The sequence below is a fragment of the Perna viridis genome, chromosome 5 (assembly GCF_037379345.1).
Source record: "Perna viridis isolate PV_CMFRI_1.1 ecotype Kerala chromosome 5, ASM3737934v1, whole genome shotgun sequence".
Classification (NCBI taxonomy): domain Eukaryota; kingdom Metazoa; phylum Mollusca; class Bivalvia; order Mytilida; family Mytilidae; genus Perna; species Perna viridis.
Window position 1 is genome coordinate 22,541,988 of NC_142449.1, and position 20,986 is coordinate 22,562,973.

At 30.8% G+C, this 20,986-nt stretch overlaps 2 protein-coding genes across 5 annotated transcripts in view; one reads left to right on the plus strand and one right to left on the minus strand.

The window, feature by feature from the left end:
* LOC148616535 (uncharacterized) lies at positions 1–11,576 on the minus strand. The gene is made up of 9 exons (XM_088583673.1): positions 11,453–11,576; positions 8,649–9,892; positions 7,880–8,101; positions 7,249–7,391; positions 6,311–6,384; positions 5,539–5,628; positions 4,869–4,966; positions 4,261–4,497; positions 1–3,664 (listed from the first exon to the last, which is right to left on the minus strand). Exons 2-9 carry the CDS (start codon positions 9,873–9,875, stop codon positions 2,750–2,752), a joined length of 3,006 nt encoding a protein of 1,001 aa, XP_088439799.1. The 5' UTR covers positions 9,876–9,892; positions 11,453–11,576; the 3' UTR covers positions 1–2,749.
* The window catches only part of LOC148616536 (CBY1-interacting BAR domain-containing protein 1-A-like), a 17,359-nt gene continuing 7,934 nt past the window's right edge, over positions 11,562–20,986 (plus strand). Inside the window, exons 1-4 of one of the 4 annotated variants that reach the window (XM_088583674.1) lie at positions 11,584–11,696; positions 13,328–13,339; positions 15,519–15,554; positions 19,452–19,567. In XM_088583674.1, coding sequence (XP_088439800.1) covers positions 11,665–11,696; positions 13,328–13,339; positions 15,519–15,554; positions 19,452–19,567 — 196 coding nt within the window. In that variant the 5' untranslated portion in view covers positions 11,584–11,664. Of the gene's footprint in view, positions 11,697–11,814; positions 11,835–13,327; positions 13,340–15,518; positions 15,555–19,451; positions 19,568–20,986 lie in introns of those variants that run through there. The other 3 variants (XM_088583675.1, XM_088583678.1, XM_088583676.1) reach the window with 3 other exon arrangements.

A 20,986-nucleotide genomic window follows, 5' to 3' on the forward strand; every position in this document is an offset into this window, starting at 1 on the left:
TTATGTCCAGCTGTTTCATATTTTATTACTATACCATTTCACATTGTAATTAGCAGTCTATAAAAATCAGACAGGAGTTGGATTCACACATATAAAAAGAATCATTCCCTTTTATTTTTAACTCAGAAGCAGTTAATGACCACTTAACCCATCCTAGTTTGTCATTCCATTCAGGCATTATTAAGATGAAAACTATATATATTAAGTATGAAATTGTCACTTTGCAAGAGTTCTTGATTTGGTTTGATTTGCTTGATTTTAGTGGGAGATGAATGTATGATTTTCACAGAATGCATAATTGAAGGACTATCATTACCAAAAAATATACAAGTAGAACATGTAGATCCAACAAGCATTGTTTGGGTAGTGGGTTTTTCAACACCATGAATCACCCCTACCATAGGCAGTGTCTGAATCTTTTATGGACTGGCACTTAATACATGTATAATACACTTTGTGTACTATATTAAGATGCAAACTTGACCTGCTATAAACTTACAAGGCAACACACATCAGAGTAATAACTTTCTTTGTTATAACATGTTCCATAATTAATACAATTTAAATGTCAGTCCCTGTAAGAATCAGGCAGTCAGTGCAACATAGTATGATAAAAGAACATCATTTTGTTTATGTAATTAGACTATTTGCAATCAAGGAAAACAGACAATATTTGCTATATCATGCTGGACCACTGAGTTACAATTTCAGTGAAATGCACAGAAAATGAACATTTCAAGGGTGGATAACTCCGTCAAAACTTCTTTTTTTTAAAGATTCTATTGAAGAATTTCGGCAGAAAGCGAGTGATGAAGAGATCAAATAATGGTCTTTTCAAATAGAGAAAGTATCCTTGAGTGATGTTACATTGTCAGACTGGTGGGGTTTTGACATGCATGTTTCTGATTTTCCCCATTCTGCCTGATTCTTGCAATTGCAAACACTTACACTTAATTTTCGCAAAATATTGTTAAATATAAATAAATATGACAACAAACAGTATTCATCATTAACAAATTCTATATCTTACACACAAAAAAAGACATTTATAAAACATGAATCTTTAACATAAAAATTACAAAACGGCAATGTACAGTGTAGCAGGCACAATTCACAAAGCTGTCAGAGTAAAGTTAATAGTCAGTAATGACATCACCAAAGGTAATAACATTGTGATGTTATAACTTACCATTCAGTTTAAATTTACAATATTTTGTAAAATTTACTGCAGGACTCCATTTTTTCAATTTTTACAATAGAAGTGAAGCAGTCCTTGATGCAACAACCACTCTAAAACAGAACTGGAACAGTGGAAATAATCCATTAAACATTAAAAACAACTATGACCCTTCTGAAGGACACAATGTGATGACATGAGCTCACTCAAGTCTTTGTGAAATATGAGCAATAAAGACAGAAGATGTAGACATGAACTAGAAATTTCTGTTTATATCAACAGCCCAAGACTACAGCTGAAGCCCAATCACTACAAAATAAAGGATTTTTTTAAGGCTCACAGCATCTGTAGACCTGATAGACAATATATCTATATACAAAAATACAAATATGAATATTGCAAATTTAGGTATTCTGAACAAGTTTAAAGGAGTAACCTCCAAACAGCAGCATAAGAACCAAATACTTCTGAGATGTCCGGATTTATGCTTATTTCTACTCATTTGTTGATGACAAGTTTTGATAGGTTTCTGATGGTTAAAGAGTCACAACACACTGAGTTTAGCTATTTTTTTTTATGTATTGTGTCCTGAAGACCAGTATCTAAATAGTTAATGTTATAATATACTCATTTAGCAATGTAAAATTAGAAAAGAAAACATGAAAATTAGAACATTTTTAATTTCTTTTTAAATCACAAAAATTGATATAAGTTATAGGATAAGAAAGGTGTTCCAAGAATTACTGTAATTAAAAAAATTGTGTGCATTCATTGTGATTTAGTCATTTAAGTAAAAAATATTTTTTTAGATGAATCCCACCTAAGTTATATTATTTCAATAATGCTATGGCAATCAAACATCCATTACTGACACCATCAAGAGATGTAAATGGAGATGGATAGGCCACATACTAAGATGCACAGACAGCAACATCACTAAACACTCTCTAGACTGGAATCTGCAAGGCAAATGAAGAAGGGGTAGACCAACAACCACATGAAGACAAACCACAGAGGCTGAGTTGAAAACATGCCAACTTACATGGGCAGAGGCAAAGAGAGCAGCAAAAGACCAAGTCAGGTGGCTCAAATATTCAAAATATTCGAATTAAAAAAAAAAATGTTCGTTCAATAATTAAAAATATTTGTCATATTCTCAGAAAAAAAATATTTCAGTCTGACATTCATGTCCAACCCCTACAGTGCAGAATAGACAATGCTTCATTATGTGAACTATGTTCCCCAGAGTAAAGGGTATAAGCCCCCTTTTTGTATGTGGGATCCTGGCCATTTTTAAAGAGTATAATAGTACTTCTGTAAAAACTCAAAGAAGTTGATAAGAAACACAAGACCTTTTTGTACTCTTGACAGGATAAAACAACAATATTGAAAACATAGATACTTTCCTTGATAACAAAAACCTCTATATTGCACTATTAAATTTCTTTACATGGGTTTCATAAAAATCGCAATTACAATTCAGAACATGTAGAGTTTTACAAAATAAAGAGTTCAAAATTCACTACTATATACATGTTAAAAAATATAAATAAAAAAAAATGGTTCTCAATGTCATGACTTCGAATGATTTTGTTTGGGGCTGCCTCTACCCTCTACATTGTTTAGTCTTACATCTCCATAGAAACTCCTGTGAGTGGTTGGTGACTGGTGCTGTGTAGATGTGTTGCTATGGTGATACCCAACACTATCATTTGAATGAGAAATACTTTGGTCATATTGGTCTTGTCCTTGAAAACTAGAGGAATTTCTGAAGGTCATGTTTTCACCTGAACTTGACCTCAATTGTGTTGAAAAAGAAGCTGCATCATTCAATGGTACAGAGGTTGGCCTTGACATTGATGGGTAATTTCCTGTTTCTTCCATTTGTGCAAGAAGATGGTGTAACACCATAGGGTGAGGCTGACCATGTGATGGATAATTTTGCATATTTAAAGACAACAAACTTGGAAGGGATTGGTGGGGCGATACCTGTGACCCATTTTTCTGGTTTAAGAAACTTGACAGCATGGTGGTATAAGAGTCTGTACTACCTGCATTTGATTGAGGTAAGTGACCAGACAGAGCCCTTTGTGGGAAAGTGTCTGTATTTTCATAAATCAAATTTTGGGCAACATAGGAGCTCTGTTCCTCACTTGACTGGCCATACACAGGATCTTTTTCTGATGATTTGTTAAGATGTAATGGCACAGGGTTGAGGTTTGATAATGCAACTTCATGCTCCTGGTTGTAAGCAGATGCCTCTGTATCCATAGTTACTGATGTGACTGGTTCCATTGGTCCTTCTGTGATAACAGTAGGAATTTGTGTTGGATTGTACATCATTCCATTGGCATGGTTATCAGATACAACATCCCCAAGGTTGTCACCATTTGCCGATTTCTGTTGGTAATTTGGATTTTCATTTATTTCTTTGGAAACTTTTTTTGCCATTTCAACTAATTGTGGGAGAGTAACATCTTGTAGTTCCTAGAAAAAATATAACTTACTAAAAGAACTACTAGCATTATTTAATAATAAATGAGGTTAATAAAAAAAGTTACGTTTTAAAAAAAAATGTTCTAGAAATTCAACAATTTGTAATTTGGTTTATCTAATCAATCTAATTGAGTACACAACCATGTATTGGCATAAGAGTTTGGGTATGCATTTAATTAATGAAATATTTAAATATCTGGGGCTTATCACTTATCTTCAATAAAGAGAAATACCTCTGAAACTAAATTCCCCTCATAATACTAATATTGTAAAGAGAAAAGTTCAAGTTCTTTCTAAGATATTGCATTGGCAATTCTACTTCATTACTTTTGATGATTTTTTTTGCTATTAGCTAAACAAATGCCCAAAATTGGATTCACACTTATATTCACCTCTATGGTTCCTTATTGGTTCACACACAAACTTAGCAAAATTTTGATGCAAATTTATTGAATCGTGGACCAATTTAATGGCATTATGACCACTAAATCTTATTAACCCCTGTAATTGAATCAAAAGGATAATCATGTGATCAATTATTATCACACAGTCTGTGTCCCAAAAGGTAAGCTTTAGGTAAATTATACCTGAGATTTCTGTGGCATCTGTAGTTGGTGTTTGTCGGCTAGTTTGGCAGGCATTTCATTGCAGTTCCTTGGAGGAAAGACAATATCGCTGAATCCACTTCCTGTCTCTATTGCTTTCTGCCGTAGTTTTGGGATTGTCATCACCTCAACACCATGTTTACCACGTAAATGTTTGTCCAGGTTACCCTTTAATTTACAGGAGTATTCACACATATGGCACTGGAAAGGTCGTAAGTTCTGAAATAGACAAAACAGGAATCCTCATATTAACTGACTTATTTTATGGTTAACTGTATTGGTATCATATTTCAGTATTTTATGCACTTTAAACTTTGATAAAAATTACCTACTGTCCCCATCATTTTAAAAGTTTGGGGCAACAAACTTCAACTACCAACCACATTTCAAAACTTAATACATACCTATGACATTCAAAGTTGAAGCATATAAACCCCAATGTACAGATATCTGGCAGAAGAAAGATACACCACCATATCAATATGTGACCACAAATATCTTGCAATTATTTTCACAACATCCATTTCACTGCATTTTTATTTAATATGAACAAACAAAGTAACCAATCTTGACTCCAATAGTGCATTTACCTTGTGTGTGTGCATGCCTGCAATATGGTTCTTCATGGTGTGCTTAAACTTGGTAGAGTAGCTACACCCTTCAAATGGACAGTTCAGGATTTCAGATTCTACAAAAAATATATAAAAATATGAAACAAATCCTTTTGAAAAAGCCCATGAGAAATACATTACAATTTTTATAGAAGTTTTTATCTCACAAAACAACAAACAAAAACAAAACTTCAACTTTTAAAACTTTTAACATATGCAATATTCTTATCTGTCAATTTTGATGATCTTAATTTGGATTCATATGGGACAGCAACCAAATTAGCTTACAACAAATATCCCTCTATAAATAGCCAAATACAAAATTTGAAATCAATTCGTCCAATGGGAGCTGAGATTTTTGTGAAAAAAATTTTGAGACTGACACAGTGATTCCAATATATCACCCACTTAATGAACAGGGTATAATATATTTTGAAAGTTCTCTCTCAGTTTTTTTAAACTACTTTTGATCATCAAACACAAAGATTGAGTCCTTATAGTCCACAGACACAGGTTCAATGTTTTGGTACATGTATTACCATTCAACCTGGAAGTATTAAGTAAGACCTTAATTTAGAAAAAAACATGATAAAAAAGGGTTTTTGGATTATAAATGTGTATAGCAAAATAGGTAGGAATAAATATTTACTGTGTCTCTTTTCATGGGCTTTGACATTCTGTATATTGTAGAAACCTTTACCACAAGTTGAGCACATAAAAGTCTTCTGTAATCCATTCTCTGAAAATAGGTTCATGTTTATTCAATGTGTGATTGCAAACAAATCATTCATTTCCCACAATTAAAAATACTTCATTGTACAACTAAGGCCTTTAGTTACACTTCACTTCCTATAATAATTGTTTAAGTTGGGCTTTCACTGTGATGAAGGAAACAAGTTTGGCAGTTGTCAGTTATTACAATTAATGTTTTGGTATTTCACTATTTGGAGGAAACAAATCTGGCAGTTGTTAGCCTTACCAATATACACCACCATTTTACTATGTAGATATTTCTGTAGAAATACATGAATGAAAAAACACTAAGAAATATTAATATGATCATTTCAAATAATCTTTAATAGCAATTATATAGCTAACTTCTGGAAAAAGATTTGGTCTCCCTTGATTAAATGACAATCACCTGATGAACTTCCTTTGGTAGATAACTGGTCAATTGTTAGAGAGATTTCAAATTTTTATTAAACTCAAGATTAAAATACCTATGAAATGATAAATAGTTTTTTCTATCTTTATTAATTGTTCATTTAATTACCTTACAACATTTTATCAGGTAATATGTATTCATTTAGTCAAGGGAAGACAAACTCTATAAACTAGTCAACTATACTATTTGCTATAATTGTGTATCATCAATTCTGTAACTGAAAGTACACCACTTGTCCTATTAGAAAGTTTGTTACCTTGGTGAAGCTGCATGTGTCTGTCATAACATGACCTGGTCAGAGTGAAGTAATCACATTTATCACACTTATACCTACAGATAAAAAACAGGCATTGTGTGTAAAACACTCTGGATATCTATCAAAAGATTTTAAAACAAGTTAAGGGTAGACAACTCTACCAAAAGAAAACTAACAGTACCTAGGATTCTTTTTAAAATGGTCACAATTGAGACCATATGGAGGTCATAACAAATATGAAAGAGTATTTAAAGTGTTAAGTATCATTGTCATATTGCAACATTATCCTACCTCCATCATCATATCATATCAATCATAATTGTTATTTTTTTTTTTTTTTTTATTACTGTATTTATGTTAAAAATCATAAATTCCATTTACCTATTAGATACTTCCGTCATAATTCAAAATCTTTTTATTTTTCAGTGAATTCATTTGTTTAAATCAGTGCAAGAGGCATAGTATATTAGAACACACTATTCCAACAGCTAACAATACCGTTAACTGTACCATCCAAACCACCATTATGAAAAGAAGACAAATTTGAATATCGATATAAATGAACTCCAACAAAAGAACAATTTCAAACTTGTCTTTTTAAATGATGGCCACAACCTCTGCAATGTTGGAGAGAATTAAAGGCAGTCATTTCTAGTACCATGTATAAAAGAGTATTTTTAGAATAAAGTATTGTGAGAATTTTATACCTGTTTTTTTTTTTTTTTTTTAGTTTAAAAAGACTGACCTTTTCTCCTTTTTTATGGCTAAAAATCACCAAGTAGATGTGTAAGGCAATCATTTTAAAAATATCATGCGTACAAATTTTGAACTGCATAAAGCACACAGCATACCCATAGTTTTGTCTTTATGTACAGTTTATATCTAGGTATTTGTGTTGTTTACAATTAAAACCATATTCCTTAGTGTTGATAACTTACACTTTACAAGACTTTGGCAATGGAATATCATGTATCTTCAGTAGGTGGTTATGGAGATCAGTTTTACTCATACATTTATATGTACATAAGTGACACAGGTATTTCTTGTCATGAATCTTCAGATGGACAAAGTCAATATGTTTCTGAAATCATAAAATGGCATCATAAGATATACTGGTACCTAATAATTTCATATGATCTTATGAAAAACTTCAACAAATCAACTGGTGTCATGATTGCAAGGCAAGTAGACCTTTCTATGGACAAATTCAACAAGTTGAAAGATGCTAAAATTAAATGTTTTACTTTTGAAAAGAAATTCAAAGTTGAAACGGCAAATGTGTCTAAGAGACAACAACCCTACAAAACTGTGAAAAAAAAAAACAACAAAAGGCAGTCTATTGGTTTCCAGTTTAAGTCGAGATTTAAACCATCTTATAGATACAGTTGAGGATTTTTTTTCAAAATACTTGTAATGAGTAGCCCATTTACACCAAAATAGCAAAAAATATATCACTACTGCAAAAACTGGTTTCTAACTGATGGCACTATGCAAAAGAGAGCTGAGCTAAAGGGTTAAGAGCTAGTAATTTCTGTGATATGTCAAGATAAATTGGAAAACATAACTTACCTTCAAATTACAAGAGTGTCTGAATGTTTTACCACACTGTTCACATTTGTAAAATACTGAGGCATTATTTTCCGGGTGAACAGTTTTCATGTGGTATTTCAGCTGAGGTGCAGATTTACATGCTTTCTCACAAATATCACACAGGAATGACCCCATTTCGCCATGAACATCACTGTAATGGGTCTTAAGTTTGTACTCAACAATGGTAGAAAATTCACAATCCTAGAAAATAAATATTACAAATATAAAGGATTAAAATGAATAATTGTCTTATATCCTACATGATGCTATTATTGGTCATGTTTACAAATGTATTTATAATAAAGGTAATCTGGAAAGTGCAAGTTGTTTTATAATATTTTGCTTTTAATTATTTATGGTTAGTTTTGTTATGTCTGTACAAAACTTATTAAGAGACATATACATGTATCAAGAATATTTCTTCTAGTTAGGAAAACAAGTATGGATTTAAACTTTGTTTTTATAATGTCTCAACCTGGGAAAGAAAAATAACTGATCTTTGGCATAAAAGTATGTTTCATCCTTATTATAAAGATAACCTGTATTAAAAATGCAGAAAAAAGTATTATTATTTTCTACACAGAAATAATTTTTATGAGTGAAATTTTACAAATGCAAATACAATGTACCTCACTCCGTCGAAATTGAAATTTTTGTTTCATATACATGTACTTCAAAAGTAATAAAACGTCAATTAAAGGATTATAAACAACTTTTTTAGACTATTTACAACATTGTACTGACTTACAGCTTCTCCACATCTTAGAATTTGATACTTTTCTGTGTCATATCCAATGCTATGTTTTTTATATTTGTGTTCCACAAGATTTAACCAAGAACTCAGCACTTTATCACACAATGTACACGTCAAGTTTTCCCGTTTACTTCCTGGATGCATCAATTTTCGATGCTCCAGTAATTGCTCATTATTCTGAAACTCATCTTTGCAAAGTCTGCAAATAAATTTATTTGTTTTTTTCAACTTTGATTGGTTTTCAACAATTTGTCTCTTTGTTCCTTGTCGGGTAGATGAAAAATTCTCCACTTCGTTATTTGTATTAGTTGACGAATTTTCCTCCATCACACTGGCAGAAATGTCTTTATCCTCATCATTGTCAGAGTTGTCCATAAAATCATCATTATTTGGAACATACCTCTTTGTATGAATAGGTTTCCTTTTGTTTTGGTGTTTAGTACGTCTATGTTCAAGTAACTGCTTCTTTTCGTGAAATTTCTCTTTGCAGAGACTACAGTTAATAAGTTTATCTGAGGACTGAACAACATTTACTTTAGACTTTGAATTAGCACTTATAATTTTGGTTTTACCTTGTCTCACTCGTGGGGATTTCACTTTGGTACTTTTACCAAACATTTCATCTTTCTGAGCAAGAGACACATCAGATATTATGACATCTTTCCTTTCTATGTCATCGACATGATCTACAAGAACAACATCATTCTCTGTTTCTTTATTCACCCCTGCTAAATTTGATGATTTTTCCAGAACATTTATAACCTCAGCCTCCAATTGTCGTAAACTTAGAGAACTACCAGAGGTATCAGAATAATGTTCAACATTTTCAGAATGCTTGTCTAAAATAGAACTGAACTTTTCAACAAATTTATTGCATTCTTTTTCTGCATCTTCTAGACCAAGCATTTGGCAAAGATGCTGCATTCTGGTCATATTTTCAGTATTTATGTACATAATTCCTGTGTAAATCAACTGCATGATTCTATGTAAGTCTTCGCTCTTCTCTTGAGTGAGATAAAAGTTTGCCTCAGGTGTGGTATGATTTGATTCAATGTCCCTGAAATGTTTACTAGCTGCTACCAATATAACTCTATGAGCTGGGATGTATCCATCAGATGTAAATATCAAAACATCGCATAGATAACGCTGCTGTTGAAACTGGTATAAAGTTTCTGACAAAGAATTGGTCCGATTTGGCAGACTTATTGTAGCCTCCTCCATTTTTGAGGTAGTTTTACCTATATCAATGACAAAAATACACATATATATATAAATTGTGAAGATTTGGACAATATATATATATATATATATATATATACACTTGTAAATTGGATAGGAGCCACTTTCAAATTTCCAAAAGGGAAGATGTTAGTGAAAGTCAAAGGTACATGTACATGCTAGACAGACAGTTACATTCTGATTTTTAAACAGATTACCTGAAGTCATTTACATGTATAAGATAAAGATGGGTTGGTCATTACTGTATATAAAAAAATAATTTGTATTATGAAGAACATTATATGATTTAGAAGATACACATAATTAATAATGTTCGTTAAGGCTATAAAGCATCTTTTTTTCTGTCACTTATTCAAAGGGGATTCTTAATTCAAATAACTAAATACTGCATCTATTGCCTTTTTAAAAGAATGGAGACGATAGTGAGGTTATGTTTTTGTTCAATTTCTAAAAAAATAAAATGATGATAGTATTTCACAGTACCCTATCAATTGTAAAATGGAAATGAAAAGGCTAAAACTGCATCAAAAATTAACTTATCAAATCATGAACTTAATTTGAACATGAACATACTAGGTAATTCATCAGCTAACAGAAAGAAAATTAGATTTTTATGATATTTATACGTCCAAAGTCGCCACATGCATGGTTATAAGCTAAATAGTTGAGACCACATGATTCAGCCCTTTTTAGAGTTAAGATTGAAAATTTATTGCTTGTTTCACATCTTGGCAAATGAGAAAACAAAATAACATATCTGAACATAAAAAAAAATCAACTGTTTTATTCCATTTTATTTCCAAAGTGGAATTTTTGTCCTTTCAGATTACACCAACCTCATACATGTATAACTGATACATGTGAACCTGCCGGCGGTAGTTCAATTCTACCAGAATTTGAGGAATTTAAGATATGAATGAATGAATGAGTAATACATCAATATATAGAGTTACATGTTTAACAAGCTATGAAAGTTAAAAGTGCTTGCATACACTCATACACTATTAAGCTGATTTTCACAATTTATGGTATCATAAGTTTCTTACATATTTTACAACAAAAAAGAGTTTAAAAGAAACATATATTTCTTTTTTATGCTCTGCAGGTTTTTCACATTCCCAATAAATGGATGACAAATCTGGAACTTATACATATAGGGTGAATGAACTCAAGGTGAAAAAGTAATAGGGCTACAGATACTAGGGCAAAAAAGATTCAGGGCAAATGGACCAGGATTCACCAAAGTCCCTGTTCTTTGAAACAATTCAATAAATATTTACAGGCTTTACTCATCTCACTTTACTTTACAGATTGTTACAGTTGATTATAGAAAACCTGTATGTTTGTTCATTTGCAATGGATTATAGAAATCTGAATGCTAATTGAATCAAATTTGTCATTTCTACTTGACATTTTTAGGATAATAATAACTTTACATTGGTCTTTACTTAATTCCTTAATTGCAGTATTACTGCCACATATTAAGCATACATTATTAGAGTCACATGATATTTTGAGTATAGGAAGTTAGGTAAGATGGGGCGATTTCCAAAAAATACCTTCTCATATGGTTTATAAACATGTTAAATTCTACAAAACAGAAGAATATGACAGCTTCTGCACTGTAAACAAGGTAGTTGTCTTTTCGAATTTCCGTCACCGGTCCGCATTTAGAATCACAATACACTCTTCTTATTTGAAAAGCAGAAATAGTCCAAAGTGAAGGAAACCAAAAAATTGTAAACATGAATTAATACTAAAAAGCGTAAAAATGAGTCGATCTGGGGCAGAAATTAGAGCCAGGTGGGTATCATGAATAATCAAAAATTAGAACGCCATTTTCTATGTGTGAAACACATTTTTCTCACCATTTCACACTTGTGTTGACATGACCAAACTTGCATCGGTCATCCGTTTGTTTATATTTCCCACCGGCTAAAGGTAATTGGTCTTTCTCATATTAGTTGCCAACTTAATGGGACATGGATATTCTCATATAACAAGGTCATTTGGGTTTGCAAAAAGTTACAGAGTTTTCAGTTCCTCTTACAATGTATTTTCATTTATAAAAGTATACCAGAGTCTGGCAGAGAATCCTTTAGGTTACAGTAAATCAGTTGCTTCTTTAACTCAACTCAGACGATTTGGAGACGACAAAGCTCACAATACCTGCAAACAACAGACATGTACATTACTTATTTTCATTGTTTTTTTTTAATGTAATTTTCCCATACTTATTAAAGATTAGTTCTCACCAAAAAAAATGGCAGTAGCAATTAGCAAATGTGTTGATTTTTTATCCAATGGAGTTGTTATTTCGTTGACTTGTATTCCATAAAAAAAGTCACATTTACAAGTGTTGCCAAACCAGATTTTTATCAGGTTGGAATTCCGTTCCTACATATCCCATCCTTATACTTCAAACTGCGCCGAATTACTAATGGCACATTGTGATATTCTTTTTAAATCGACAGAATTATAGTAAAAAAAATATTTAAAGCTTTTAATGCTGTTTCTTTATCCTCTCACAGGAGAAGGTGACAAAACTGAAGGAAAACAAATGACCCACATGATGAGAAAATTTACCAATCCTTTGCAAAAGCAGTTTAAATGAACTTTACATTTCGTCTTTAGAATTTTGAATTGGTACATCCTTTTAACAAAATTACCAATTAAAGGTTTGTTTTGTCAGAAATATTTTGTATTCCGTAAAATTAGTGACCAAATTCAAAGTGGCTGATCACTTTAATAATTTTCATCATTTAAATTGTTTTCTTTGGATTTAACAAAAACTAAGGATTTTAATTGCTTGATTTCCAGTTGGTTTAACTTCTTTTATGTAAATAAAAACCTAAAAGGTCTTGAAATACATATACTTCACATTTGTGTAGACTTCCAACATGTTAGATGTTAGGATTGCGCCAAGTCAGAGAATAGCTTGCCAGACATCCTCTGGCATTGCTGGAGTAAGATATGTAATGTACAGTGATTGGGATTTTAATTTTGAAAATGGACCATTTTTACTGGTACTTGTTTTAGAAATACAATGGACAATTCTCAGATATTATTTGTAAATTCTGATTGGGATAGGACATTTTTAGCAAGAACATGTTAAATTGCTCAAGTCAAGTCCTTTCTAATCATATCATTGAATGTCCTTAATCTTACATGTATTTTGGATGGCAGTCAATAATACTTTCATTGTGTTCTGCTAGATGTTGATTCATTTATTAATGATTTGGCTAGGACAATTGATGTTACATGTAGTTGATTTTGTTGCTAGATTGATTTACATTGTTCATATCTTTAGGCAAGGTCCTGTCATAAATTAAAATCATGTGTTTTTTTTTTTTTTTTTTTTGAAGATTAAAAATGTTTATTGTGTGTAGAAAGTTTTGATGAATATACCTTGTCATTCTACTTTTCAAATTCAGCAAGAAATCAAGGTAATCAGTTATGAGCATGTCTGCTTGTAGGATCCTTATGTTAACTCACAATATAACCAAATAACTGTACACTTGTCCATGTATTTTTTAGTTCAGTTATCATATAAATTCACTTCTTAATGAATATACATGTAGTTAAAGGTAAATGGTTTACACATTAATTTTTATTGATGGCATGTGATATGGATCCATGTATTTTCATCTAATTTGTTCTCCATTTCAGTCATATACATTTACATGTGCATCATTCGGATAGTTTTTGGTGATACATTGTATATTAAAAATATATATATCAAAACTCTAGAAGAGTTTTTTGTTGGTAAACATTAAAAGCTGAATTGTCTACATTGAGTATTTGTTATTTTCAAAAAAGTAAGTGACAGTGAAATTATGTCATGCATTTAGAATTACAATAGGTATACAAAGAAGCCATCTTCAGAATACCAAGGAAATGGTTTTTTCTTGTTTTATGTCGTAAATTTTATGTGTTGATCAATAGATACATTTTTTAACTGAATATATGCAAAGCTAAGATCATTAGAACTGTCAAATTTTTTAGCCATCAATGAATTCCTCAGTTATGTATATTTTTTGTGTAAAGATATCATTGTTTTATCTATTTCAATGACTTTGTTTATCATGACTATGATAGTGTCATGTTGATTTAAATCTATTGAATTAGTCCAGTCAAAATAAATTTTAAACCAGGGGCTGCTCTAGCTTCCTAAATTCTGTCGCCAGAAAAAAATGGCCAGCTGCCATTTTTTTTGCCAGTTTTAAGAAATTGGAGCCAAAGGGTGCCAAAAAATTATACTTTTTTTTTTTTTTTTTTTAAAAAGACAGTATAAGTCCACTGAAGAATTATCTTTGTCAATTCATCAAAATAAAATCTCCATTCATGACATACATGTACCTAAGATTCACTCTTGATGCATGTATAAAGCAGGGTTTTTTGCTCTAGTCTGTCACTTTCATATGCATAAAATAATAAAGTACTACTCCAGAAACAGCTATTTTACTTTTATCGAAGACTTTATATTACTATTTTCATATAGTCAATGATTTTAAAACAGGTTCACCTTGTCCATCATGGTCTAATTTATCTAATATAATTTATTTTTTTTTATTTTTAACAATCTGGATTCTTTTTCTCAAGTGATAAAATTTCTGTCAAATTACATTTTGTACCATGGACCATTATCTTGATATCTGAATAGCAAACTTAATTTTAAAACTTAAACAAGTTGCAACAGGAAATGTTTTGATTCAGGTGTATAGCATTATTCCCAATATATACACAGAGAATCTAAGTTGCCCAAAACTCAAAATAAGCCTTTCAAAAATCCTATGGAAATTAACATAGGAAAGGGTATGTTTACTATGTTAAATTATGTTTTTTTGGTCAAATTTTTGTTCTTCTTTTATCTATTTCATGTAAGGTATGATGATTTGATGGAAATTTTTTCCTTATTGACTATCTCACAGATTATGCTGCCAATGTTATATAACACATTTGGTTATGATGGGTGTATCTTTTTGGTTAAGGAAAATTCATATTTTTTTATCCTTTCATCATACTGAGAATTAGAAAAAAATGTTATTGTTTATATCTGCAAAGTTTTGTTTTGTTAAAAGAATCTTTTAACCACTAAAAGAAGAATAATTACTTCATCATTTTCATTAAAATTAGAGTTCTTTAACTTCAATTCTCAAAAAATGGACATATGGTTCATAATTTAATTTCTAAATCTTAAGTTGTTGTTTAGTAAAAGATTTAAAAACTCCTTTAAGTTGTAGATGATCTTCTAATTAATGCTAAATTGTCTACTATCACTACATTTTGTTTATCAGATAAGGCATAATTATGGTTTTGTATCAATTTTTATTGTAATTTCAGCCATTTTTGCAGAGTTATCTCCACTTTCCAATGTTGATTTTCATAGGAAATCTGAAATGCTTATTTTACAGTTTCTGCATTAAAGATTTTGTTAGACTTTTTTGTGTTTATTTGGGTCATAATGCTTTAGATTATATCTTAAATATCTTCTTTTGCAATTTGATTATATTAAAGGTAAAATATTGCTAGATGGACTGGTAAAATTTTCCATATACATGTACATATTGACTATTATTATTCTGGGTAACATTTAAAACATAACTTCATTTGTTACCTATATAGACAGCAGCCCAAAGTAATAGATTCTGGGAGATTGAGGTATGATGCATGTTGCTTTGTAGTCCAGAACAGTTTAGTTAATACTCTGTTCTGTCTGATTGTTACTTGTAAATAAAACAACTCAAATACATGTCTGCTCTTACATGACAGATACATCAGCTTAAAATCATAGATCATTGGAAAATTAGTAATGCTGCATGTTTTTCTTTTCTCATCTACTATGTGCTTTAATATTTTAATTGATTTGTTTGCTACTATTAGTTTGTACAAAGACCTTCTAGAATAAAAGGTTCTGTATGTATTCTTTAAATATTATTGAATAAAGATAGAAAGCTCTAATGATTTTCAATGGATAAGTGTTTGTTGGTAACCTGCTAAGCCTATATGTACATGCATAAGGTGACAGAAATGCTAAGCTAACATGTATGTTTACATGTATGTGGTGACAGGAATGCTAAACCTCTATGTTCATGTACTAGAAGGTGTCAGTAGCATAATGTTACATGTATGCTTTTAGTATCTACTAGTTAGTAGTTAGTATATCTAATTAATGGATGTCATTTATATGAAAGCTTTGCTAGATGCTAGTTATAAATTCTGTTTTCTAAAAAGTTGATGTTTGTTTCTAAGGAAACAAATTATTTAACAGAATAAATTTGTCATTTTTGACAAAGTTGAATTTCCATTCAAAAATCTTTAAGTAGATTTCTATTAAGCAAATGACATTCAAATGATGTGTGCTTCTGTTGAATTAGATTGCTTTTATCCAAAACAGCTTTATGATACCTGTATTTCACCCTTTAAAATTGTTAACTGTTTTCTAAACATATTTTTTTTTATATATTCACAATTTTATTTTTATGATTTAGGCGGATATGAAATGGTGAATTTAGTAAATGAGTTATAGATTTATGTTAATAAATGTACTATAACATTTCATATATATTTTATATGGCTTCCTTACAATAATTCATTTGGTAGATATATTACCATATTTGTCTTTTGCATGTTATTTTTATTTTCTACTAGATCTAGCTACTAGTGCACTTTCCAAGCTATGCAGCAAATCTATTTTTAACCTGTGACTCTGCTATCGGAAATTAAATTTAGGTAGAAAGGCAGATACACACACTTTCTTTTTAAATGCTGATTGAACTGTAATGTTGTGTCCCTGTTATACTTATGGAAAAAAAACAGTATTAGATGCATACTTCTAGACATTTTTCTCTGCCAAGACATTCTTTTATTTTTGTCATTTTTAATGGATGTTAAGATCGATAGAAGCTGAAGGTTGAATGGAACGGTATCCTTACCTTTCTCTAAAATTAAAGTGTTGCAAAATTTCACTTACGATAATAGTAGTTGACAAAATTTTTCAAGATTCAGTTTTGTTCACATACCTATAATACCTTCTGTTGTAATCAATGTAAGAGAAAAAAATGTGAAAGCAGTCATATATTAAACATATGGTCAGTGAAGCAGAACAGGTAGTTGAATATTTTCCAGTAAGACCATCTTGATGTAATAAATCAATGTTTAAATAATATTTGACTAGTGTTTTAATTTTTGTACATGTTTCCTCCTTTTTTCTGTATTTTGGGAATCTTTATTTTCTTTACCTAGTCAGTGAGATGTGAATATCTAGGGAATAACCTGCATTGTTCATACTGTCTTTCATAGTGTTTCTTTTATTTTTACTTTTAGGAGTAATGGACCATACATATATGTGTACATGCAATGCAATGTATACTTAAACAAAAGGACTTATTCATCGAGAATGAATTTAAAATTACCAAAAGCTAATGAGTTCATTAGTAAACAAATACCATAAACCAAAATAAGCACTTTCTTTCATAGGTGAACATATATACCTGTGGTATTTTTTGCACAAAAAAATAATTCATTTGTAAGTTGTAAAATTTATAATTTATGATGTCACAATACTTTGATCTATTATGATGTCATGACTTACAACAAATTTTACACTTAAGATTTTTTTGTTAAAATAATTACAGGTTTTTGTTTACACATTTTATAGTCCTGAATCCCCATGTTAGGGCGACTACATGTCCACCATAAAAACATGAGAACCTAGCAGTTAATTCATCTGTTATTTCTTTTCTTCTTCTAGTTATTGAGTAGTTTTGTATGTTTTAATGCATTTTTTAACTTTAACTTTAGCTTTAATGTTTAATAGGTCTGTCCTGTAATAATGCATAACAATGATATACTCAACCTTCAAATTTTAATATTATTGTTAGGAACTTGGTTTTATTTAATTTAACAGTGATGCAAATTTAAATAATCATTATGAATACTCTTGGTCAAATTTATGATATCAGTATACATATATATTCATACAGAGTCCACATTATCTGTATTTTTTTACCCATTGAATATTTTTTGCCTATAGATTTTCCTAATAATTTAATATGACCATTTTTACTTATAGAAAAGATGCTGTCATTTTTATTTTATCTTTGAAAGAATAAAAAAAATTTCCTATCACTTGATCAACATACGAGGACATGAACTTTAAACCATGCTCCTTTCAACCGGTCTACTATTACCATTGAAAAATCTTGTCTGAATAAAAGCCTGTGTATTGGAATAAATTAATGTGAATTCGTCATAGTTTTAGCCAAACTATGAAATTACATGTATAAGGAATGTAACTAATATCTGTATATATTATCTTGTATGAAGAAATTTGGTTTGATTTACGCATACAAAAACCACTTGTACAAGATAATATATTCAGATATTAATTGCATTCCTTTAAAACGTACATGGATGAAAAATGAGCCCAAATGTAGGGTAAATGATTATGATTTTTTACAAGATTTTATACAGGTTACACGCCCCGTGCAGGTCCGGGTGTTAAAAGAATAGGCCTGCAGCAGCGCTAAGCTTGTCGTAAAAGGCGACTAAATAGTGCTCAGAACCCTAGCCAGGGTCTAGGGCGCTCTGCCCACAGAGCAACTGGGATGTGTGCCCCAGGTGGTGGAATGGGGTACCCCTGGCGTGTTACATGCTGGGGTTGTCAGGCTATAATACGGAAAACCTGACTGCAAACCATAGTGGTGCACCATGTTGGGAAAGATGCCACGTTCCTTGCACTTTAAAGAACCCTACTGTGGTATTCTCCCGGAGTAGGAACCATAGGGCTCCCCCACAGGAGGCTAAATTGCCCGACCCTACCCATTTCTCCCTATTTCCAGTGGCAATCAAAATTTGTCAACCCCATTATCCTTGTGTCCCATCCTTTTTTCATTTTATCATCATTTCATGTTCATTTTATCATCAATTTCATGTTCATCGTCTGAATATGGCTGAAATATTGCTGTTCGGACGTTAAACTCCAACAAACAATATACAGGTTACACAGTGAAGACTCCTTAAATTCATTCAGGTCAATTTTGATACAATTTTTTATCTATATAAACCAAAAACCTTCCTAAACTGAACAAATCCTTTAGTCCCAAAGAGGTTTGATGTAGACAGATTTCATTTCACAAATATTCCTTATTTTGCAGGCAAACATTGGATTTGGTTTATAGAATTTCTTAAACATTTGTAAACTAGTACTTTTCTGGCATTTTTTCATTTCTTTTAAAAAGACCTTTTTACCACGCATTTTAAAACATCTAAATTTCCCTTACATTTCTATTGAATGCACTTTTTATCAGCTATGTTCATAAGTTGTATGAATCGTTACAATTCAGTTGATGATGATATTTTTTTCAGTAGTTGTTGTTAAATAGAAATTTTCGTTATTTTTCAACTGTTGGAACGATGGTAACTTTACAAATTTTCCTGTCTTCTGTTTTTCAAAGCATTGATTTATTTTGTTTATTTTTTGTCATTCAAAAAATGAAAGTTTACAAATTAATTATTACTTTGATTAAATTCTTTGATTGTCACATCTGTTTTCAGTGAACAGCAGGCCAAGATGATTCAGGACAGAATAACATTTGTAGAGAAGCATTTTGGACATTTGTGTGACACGATGTCATCAATATCACGAAAATGTGCTAGACTGAGAGACAAAGGTAAAAATCCACTTGTAGTTTTTATACCTCCACCCTTGCCTTTTGGGAGGTAAATACTGTAGTGTTCAATGTGTCCTTTTGTTTTTTGTTTATCCACAACTTTTTCATTACATTTTAAATAATCATCGTTATATTAATAATTGATTGCAAAACCAAGATATATTAAACATGTGACCTTATTCTAATGTATAGTGTACATTATTCTTGGATGAAGGGAAACATGAAAATTAACAGATGTGTCATTTATTTAAATAGCTATTTTTTACGTATCATATTCAGAAAATATTATTTTTTAAGATAGTTATAGATAACTTTTAAGATAAAAATACATTTATGAAATATACTAGGCTGAGCTTTATTTCTGGTTTTACTTCAGTATATGGACAAATTTGTAGTAACAGTACACTAGGGTATGATAAATATTCATTCTCAGCCCTTTGACTACACACAGATGATACACTTACAATGCATAGATCTAGGTTTATTGGGGTCTTTTTTTGTATTTCATGGAGGTTTGATCATGATCATTATACATAGAAGTGGTAAAACTTCAGTAATGTAATTACTAGAGGTACAGTGGATTCCACTTCATCACATTCTAATTGCATAAAAACTCAAAGAACAAAAACATTTCCCATCTAATCCAAGTGAAAAAATCTTCTTATTTGCATAACATAAGGTCAAAAATGAGAAAATTTGTCCTAATTGCATAAATATTTTTCAATATTTACTCAAAAATGTATGTAAATGGGTAAAAGAACAATACATTGTTAGTGAAATATCTCAGTTTTCTGAAGAAATTTGTTTTGACAACAATATTTTCTCCTAATTTTGACTTTCCCTACCAGTGCACCTTGTCCATGCTCCCAGTTTTTAGTGGAGTCCGAGTTGCTCACTTACTTTTGTTATTTTGTATGTATGACTTTAGTTACTTTATGTTCTTTGTTTTGAACGTCTGTTTTCCATGTCTGGTCTTTGTCCCTGGATTACATTCTTTTGATTACTGCTATAACCTTGGTTCCCTTGATTAATCTTTGACAAAAGTAGGAATCTATTAGACACAAAGAAAGAATATAACCCCACTTAAACATTGAAATCATCAGGTTTTTTCCTTGAAATAACAATTTCTGTTATTTGCAACTGTTTTTTTGTATACGAATAGGTTATGTGATTAGCAGGAGTCATCTTTATCATGATTGTTTACAATATCCTCCACATTGTTTTCTAAACTTTTTCTATGCATAAGCACATTATTATGAACTGCATGAAAAGATATGGATTAAGAAAACTGAAATAAATTCAACTTGACCATATACGGTCAACAAAACTTTCAGAAAAAAAGTTTTGATTTACTTACAGGAAAATAAATACCTGTTAGGTAATTATAAATTCACAAACAGGTAATATTAATACAATGAA

What these genes read in the sequence shown, in the direction of transcription:
- LOC148616535 (XM_088583673.1), bottom strand. Translation starts at nt 9,875, where the DNA reads ATGGAGGAGGCTACAATAAGTCTGCCAAATCGGACCAATTCTTTGTCA. An exon ending in TTCTAAGATGTGGAGAAGCT is followed by an intron (nt 8,102 to 8,648) that starts GTAAGTCAGTAC and finishes TTTATTTTCTAG; the next exon opens with GATTGTGAATTTTCTACCAT. An exon ending in AGATGCCACAGAAATCTCAG is followed by an intron (nt 3,665 to 4,260) that starts GTATAATTTACC and finishes TATTTTTTCTAG; the next exon opens with GAACTACAAGATGTTACTCT.